Source organism: Physeter macrocephalus, chromosome 11, assembly GCF_002837175.3.
Source record: "Physeter macrocephalus isolate SW-GA chromosome 11, ASM283717v5, whole genome shotgun sequence".
Lineage (NCBI taxonomy): Eukaryota > Metazoa > Chordata > Mammalia > Artiodactyla > Physeteridae > Physeter > Physeter macrocephalus.
In genome coordinates this window covers 138,966,615-138,974,118 of record NC_041224.1, presented here as the reverse complement: position 1 = coordinate 138,974,118, position 7,504 = coordinate 138,966,615, and the positions used below count along the sequence as shown (strand labels likewise).

The following is a 7,504-nucleotide window of genomic DNA, read 5'->3' as shown; positions in this document are numbered from 1 at the left end:
CCAGCACCACTTATTGAAGAGGCTGTCTTTTCTCCATTGTATATTCTTGCCTCCTTTATCAAAGATAAGGTGACTATATGTGTGTGGGTTTATCTCTGGGCTTTCTATCCTGTTCCATTGATCTATATTTCTGTTTTTGTGCCAGTACCATACTGTCTTGATTACTGTAGCTTTGTAGCATAGTCTGAAGCCTGGGAGCCTGATTCCTCCAGCTCTATTTTTCTTTCTCAAGATTGCTTTTGCTATTTAGGGTATTTTGTGTTTCCATACAAATTGTGAAATTTTTTGTTGTAGTTCTGTGAAAAAGGCCATTGGTAGTTTGATAGGGATTGCATTGAATCTGTAGATTGCTTTGGGTAGTATAGTCATTTTCACATTGTTGATTCTTCCAATCCAGGGGCATGGTATATCTCTCCAGCTGTTTGTATCATCTTTAATTTCTTTCATCAGAGTCTTATAGTTTTCTGCATACAGGTCCTTTGTCTCCCTAGGTAGGTTTATTCCTGGGTATTTTATTCTTTTTGTTGCATTGGTAAATGGGGATGTTCCTTAATTTCTGTTTCAGATTTTTCATCATTAGTGTATAGGAATGCAAGAGGTTTCTGTGCATTAATTCTGTATCCTGCTACTTTACCAAATTCATTGATTAGCTCTAGTAGTTTTCTGGTAACATCTTTAGGATTCTCTGTGTATAGTATCATGTCATCTGCAAATAGTGACAGCTTTACTTCTTCTTTTCTGATTTGGATTCCTTTTATTTCTTTTTCTTCTCTGATTGCTGAGTCTAGGACTTCCAAAAGTATGTTGAATAATAGTGGTGAGTGTGGACAACCTTGTCTTGTTCCTGATCTTAGAGGAAATGGTTTCAGTTTTTCACCATTGAGAACGATATTGCCAGCCAGCTGCTTTTTTACATAGCAGTGATAAATGGCAGTCACACTATAGGAGCTCACCTGTTTTACCAGTTGGGAAGATTTTTTGGTCTTGAAAATATAGATTTATATACCACAGTATATTATAGGGTTTTGATCCACTACTTATAATCTCATAGTTTTTGCAATTCTTTTAAAAGAAAGCTAGATTCCTAGTCATTATATTTATAAAGAAACCATATACTCATAAATAACTTGGATACTTTGTCTCATTGTAGCTGAATGACTTTCTATTTTTAGGTAAATACCATGATTTAGAATGCCAACTGATACAGGAGTTTACTGGTGCTCAAAGAAGAGGTGAAATCTCCAGAATGAGAGAAGTAGCAGCTGTTTTACTCCATTTTAAGGTAAATAGTAAAAATTTAAAATGCAGATTAGTCTTAAAGAGTACAGAGGTTATATGAATTCTATATATCATAGTCTCTGTTTTTCCCTGGTTATATGAATCAGTGATAATTTTCATTATTTGGAATAATTTGAATGTACATTTGTATCTTTCTCCAGAAATGATATTAAATTTTAGGTAGTTAATATTATTTAAATAAGGATCTTATATTCAATAATATTAATATTTTATTACTGAATTTTTGTATAGTTTGACATAGAAAATCATATTGTCTGCCTTCTGGGTGTTTAATGTATTTTTTTTTTCAGTCAAACATTTTATGAAATAATTCAAAAGCAAGAATGCTTGACCTTAAGCTTGGAATATCATAACCAGAGAGTAGCTATTACCGTTGGCCATTTATTGAGGTGTAGACATAGATTTATTACATATAATATATCTTCTGTTGACATTGTTGTTATTATTGTTTATAATTGAACCAAAACAGTGATATGTATTTCTTTCTTCTTCTTAGGGTTATTCCCATTGTGTTGATGTTTATATAAAGCAGTGCCAGGAGGTAACATAACAGTACACTTTATTGGATTTTATTTTATTTTATGCTAATTTGTGTTTTTAAAAAGCATTTTAAAATTATATATTCAATGTAAAATTCCTCTGCTGTTTAGGGTGCTTACTTGAGAAATGATATATTTGAAGATGCAGCAATACTCTGTCAACGGGTGAACAAACAAGTTGGAGAGATCTTTAGTAATCCAGAAACAGTACTGGCTAAACTTATTCAAAATGTATTTGAAATCAAACTACAGGTAATTTTGAACAATGACTAAGTACTTAAGGCAATATGTGATTTTTTTCCTCTATGTTTTAAAAGTTCTTAAAATTTAGTTTATTTGTATAATATCCTTAGGCATAGTAATCCACTTATTAAGTGTAGGAGAAAGGAATGACAGTGTCATGCTTTAAAAAAAAAAAGTTTTATTGTTCACCAAGAAAAAAGGTGCTAATCACTCAGTGTCATCAGAGCATGTGTTTGAAATTACATATGTATCAGGTTGTGGTAGGTTAGCCTCAGTTTTAATTTTTATTGGTTTCTTACCTTGACCAATAGATGGCACTTTTGAAATTGAACAAGAATTACAAGCTCAATCTGTAGAATTTTTTTATAATATGTTACTAAGATTAAAAGAAAACACAGGAATTTCATTTACAACCTTGACTTCCATAACTCTATACTTTAAGGCAACATTTCCTTGACTATGTTTACCAATGGATTGAGCAACAGTAAATAAGTGTTGTCTTTAAAACACAATTCAGGACTTTTAATAGCCTTTAAAGTTACTAATATGTATTGTGATTCTCTAGAAGTGGAGATGTAATGTACAGCATTTCCCAATTTTATAGTAATGTCTCAAAGGACGCTAGTGTTACTTAGACTACAGTTTTGGAAAAGCTGCTTTAAGGAATTGACCATATTGATATAGCTTCAGGTTTTGTTTTTTGGGATTTTTTTTTTTTTCCCCCAATGTACTTCATGAGGCAGGATAGGCAGATTTCAAAAGACAACGTATTTGAGATTCTTAATGCTTATTCCCAACACTGATAAGATGTATGAGTAAATATGAGAAGCAGTAAAAATTAAAAACCTATTTTTTTAATATTGGTCTCTTTTCTATACACTGCCTTTTCCACTGGATTTTAAGTCAGAACGATTCAAGAATGTGGAGTAATTCTAGAGAAAAAAAATTGACTGTATAATTTAATATTTACTTAATTGACAGAATGTTGACTTTTTTTTTAGAGCTTTGTGAAAGACCAGTTAGAAGAATGTAGGAAGTCTGATGCAGAGCAGTATCTCAAAAGTCTCTACGATTTATATACAAGGTATATTTTTAATTATTAGAAAATAGTAATATCTCACATTTTCTTTTTTTCAAATAGAAAATGGGGAAGTATTCAGATATTTTTGAATAACAGTTTGTCAGATAGCAGTATACCTTTTAGCATTAAATACTTGGCTGTATAGACTAGTATTGTACAGGAGCAGCATTCTTAGCATGTTAACTTAAGGAATTGGATATTATGCTTTATATTAATCTTCTTTAATGAAATATAAAAACCTTGTTTAAGACTTGAGAATTTTGTTTCTGATTTTAATTGTAAGCTAGTTCATTATTCTTTAATTTTTTTCTTTAAGAACTAGTGTAATTACATTTATCTGCAGTTAAAACTTTAAAAGTTGAGAAAGGGAGTGACAAACTCTTTTTTAAATTTATTTATCTTATTTTTATTTATTTTTGGCTATGTTGGGTCTTTGTTGCTGCGTGCGGGCTTTCTCTAGTTGCGGCGAAAGGGGGCTATTCTTTGTTGCGGTGCCTGGGCTTCTTGTTGCAGTGGCTTTTCTTGTTGAGCTCTAGAGCTCAGGCTCAGTAGTTGTGGTATATGGGCTTAGTTGCTTTGCGGCACGTGGGATCTTTCCAGACCAGGGCTCAAATGCGTGTCCCCTGCATTGGCAGGCAGATTCTTAACTACTGCGCCACCAGGGAAGCCCCCAGAATGACAAGCTCTTATATGACAATTTCAGACTTAAGTCTGATGTAAAAATTTGTCTTGCACTTTTGTAAATGGCAGTGTTATACTTTGTAGAAGCTTCATGTGGAGTTTTTTTCCCAACTCTATTGCTTTTCTTTATTGTCATCACTTGAGAAGAGGCTTTTCAAAAGTAACTATAATCAGGAAGTCCATCTCAACAACAGCACTATTGTGAGCCTATCTTCAACAGTGAGAAACAGAAAATTAGAGGAAAGTCCAGGGACAAAGACTAAAGAGAATGAACAGCACATAAACTTCTCAGTATTTTGACTTGGTACCATGTCATGAATGGCATACTTGAAGCCATTCTGCCACTGTTGCCATTTCTAGTCTGGTTGGTTGCCTCAGTTTCCTCTCCTGAGTCATCTCTAGGAGTTTATGGTAGTTTTCAAAACCATGATGTTGTTTGTAATATTCATTCTACTTAATATATATAACCCTATACAGTCGCTGTCTGCATCCTAAGTAACTTCCCAGGGTTTAAGAAATGGTGGTGTAACAAGTTATTAAAAAGTCACGTTATAAAAATATGTATTTCTTAAATATTGTTACTATACCTAAAATATACATTAATCTTTTTTCTCCCTTTTGCATGAAAAGAACCACAAATCTTTCCAGCAAGTTGATGGAGTTTAACTTAGGTACTGATAAACAGACTTTCTTGTCTAAGCTTATCAAGTCCATTTTCATTTCCTATTTGGAGAACTATATTGAAGTGGAGACTGGATATTTGAAAAGCAGAAGTGCTATGATCCTACAGCGCTATTATGATTCAAAAAACCATCAAAAGAGATCCATTGGCACAGGAGGGTAAGTGTTTTTGTTAAATGTTATAGTTAAAACTAAAGATATTAAAAGCTGTTATATTTGGATAAGCTTGTGAAATATTGATAGTCATTAGAATTTTCTGTGAAAAATTTTTTTAATTCAGTTTGTTTACACCATTCATCAAATCCTGTCTCTCGAGCCACATGTTGAAGTGTTCCTACATAACATTATTAAAATGTGAAGCAGAATACTAGTACCGTAAAGAGTTCCTCCCTCCCTCCCTCGCTCCCTGCCTGCCTGCCTGCCTGCCTGCCTGCCTTCCTTTTTTTAGACTAAGTAAATTATTCCAGTTTATTGACTAGGAAGCACATTGTTTTATTGCTGCTATTGCAGGTGTGGTTAAAAAAAAATGCAGATAGTTCACAATTTTGTACCCTGAGCTTTTTCATGATGGGCATAAAATTATTTAATATATTAAAACGTGAATGTACTTACCTACTAGAGTAAAATTAAATGATTTGCTGTAAGAATTGGTGGCAACTCAGTTATCTAGATCTCAACTATCTGGAATTGAGTTGATTTTAGGATGAATCAGAATGACCTCTGTGGAGCCATATAATCAGAGTTGACGGTTCACATAATGCACACCCAAGTCATTTTCTTGTTTCCCAGTTTGTCATATATTAAATAATGATCATGGAGAGATTATAATTAGGAATAAGAAGTGACATCTGCAAGGCAGTAGCAAGTAAAAGAGAAAACCTAAAAAACAATCATAAGAATTTTTTGAAAAATTAGTTCACAGTCTGGAGCTATATATTCTAGGACCAAAAAAAAGAAATTTTCTAAAGATACTATCATGTAATAAATGTTCTTAATGACCCTCAGTCATTGAGAAAAGCTAAATTATGTTTAATACTAATGAAGAAATGTACAATATGTTTAAATGGTTAATATGTTTAAAAATCTTTAAAATTTTAAAGTTTGTTTTAAGCAGGATCATTTAGTTATCTGGAATGTTAACTTCTTTGGAAAAGCCCACTTCCTAAGGAAACCAGACAAGGAGTTTTGGGCTACTGAGTCAGAATTGTAGAGTTGAAAGAGACTTTAGAGATAATAACTCCAAATCTACTCATTTTTCAGATGAACGTCTTCTGTTTAGAGATTAATGCTTGCTTCACTTTACAGAACTACTTACTGAAATTAGAAGTTTTAGGTCTCCTGGCTGTTGGTCTATTTTTCTTTCTTCTTTCTTTTTCTTAGCTCATGTATACTAAGTTTGAGAGTATTTGAAATTGAAATCTATGTATAGTAGTGTTCATTTTTCATTTGTTGGTATTATGCACTAGTATTCAAGATTTGAAAGAGAGAATTAGACAGCGTACCAACTTACCACTGGGGCCAAGTATCGATACTCATGGAGAGACTTTCCTATCCCAAGAAGTGGTGGTTAATCTTTTACAAGAAACCAAGCAAGCCTTTGAAAGATGTCATAGGGTAAGAGTAATTGTAAATTTATTTTATTTGTATATAGTTGTGTATTTTAATTTTTCTCTGGTTAGGAACAATTGTTTATTGTAATAAAAAAATAGGATTTTTGCTTGGGGAACAGAATTATTTTTAAATTATTTAGAAGTATATTTTAACATAATTTTAAAGTTGAGCGTATCAAATTTTCTTTAGTGAGATATTAAATCAAGATATGAAAGGGAAAGTTAGACCTATCTTATAAAGAAATAGAACATTAGGGAGAGAAGGATGTTTAAGAACACAGATATCAAAGGAAAGGAAAAGTTGACTCCATTAAAATTTAGAATTTCTTCCACAAACATACTTTAACAAAGTAACAGATAAGTCATAGCCTCTGAGAAGGTATTTGTAACCAATATTACTAGCAGAAGATTTATAAAACACATAGTAGTGGTTAATAATTGTATACCACATACTATGTTCCAGGCACTATTCCAAGCACTTTAGGTATGTTATTAACTCATTTAATCATTGTAACATTTCTGTGAGGTTATTATTCCTGTTTTACAGAGGAAGAAACTGAGGTACATACTTAAGTATGAAGTTGAGAGTTGAGGCAGTCTTAATTTTTTATTTGTATTGATGTATATTGTCTATATACTTATATTGATAGATAGTAAATCAATATAAATTATACATATAAATATAAATCAGTAGAAAACAAGTCAAAAGCTACACATAAATACATAAAATATAAATTATCAATAAGATATTCAGTCTCACTAGTGGGGAAATGAAACTTAAAACAGAGAAAATACTATGTCATTCTCGATAGGTTGGCAAAAATTAAGAAGTCTGTTGATACTAAGTATTGGTAAGGGTGTGGAGCAATAGAAGTTCTCATACACTGCTAATGGAAGTACAAATTGGTATACTTTGGAGAGTAATTTGTTAATTCCTTAGAGACATTTGTAGGTGCACATGACATGTCTAACGTCATAAGCTATGTTGTTTGTCATGGTGAAAAATTAGAAACAAACAAAGTGTGCTGTAAAGAGAATTGATAAACTGACATTGTTCATATACTAGAAAACTATATACCAATTTAAATGACTAAACTAGAGTTACCTGTATCATCAGCATGAATAAATCTCAAAAACGCAATGTTTAGTGAAAAGAGCAAAATGGGGAAAAGATATATTCAGTATACCACAACATAAAATTTTAAAAAGTAAAACAATACTTTATATTATTCAGGAGCATACACAAGCATGGGTGTGATAAACAACTTCAGAGTAGTGGTTGCCTTGGGAGGAATACCCAAGGGACGTTATCTATATGTATAATGTTGGACAACTCCTGCCCCCCAAAAGGAAGAAGATCTGAAGTACAT

At 32.2% G+C, this 7,504-nt stretch overlaps 1 protein-coding gene across 2 annotated transcripts in view; it reads left to right on the top strand.

Moving 5' to 3' along the window:
- Window positions 1–7,504, top strand: part of EXOC5 (exocyst complex component 5) — a 54,662-nt gene that overhangs the window by 27,310 nt on the left and 19,848 nt on the right. For both annotated transcript variants that reach the window (XM_007119408.2, XM_055088450.1), the window contains exons 7-12: window positions 1,173–1,282; window positions 1,796–1,840; window positions 1,950–2,090; window positions 3,083–3,165; window positions 4,474–4,683; window positions 5,991–6,138. In XM_007119408.2, the coding sequence (XP_007119470.1) occupies window positions 1,173–1,282; window positions 1,796–1,840; window positions 1,950–2,090; window positions 3,083–3,165; window positions 4,474–4,683; window positions 5,991–6,138 (737 nt within the window). The remainder of the gene's footprint in view (window positions 1–1,172; window positions 1,283–1,795; window positions 1,841–1,949; window positions 2,091–3,082; window positions 3,166–4,473; window positions 4,684–5,990; window positions 6,139–7,504) is intronic.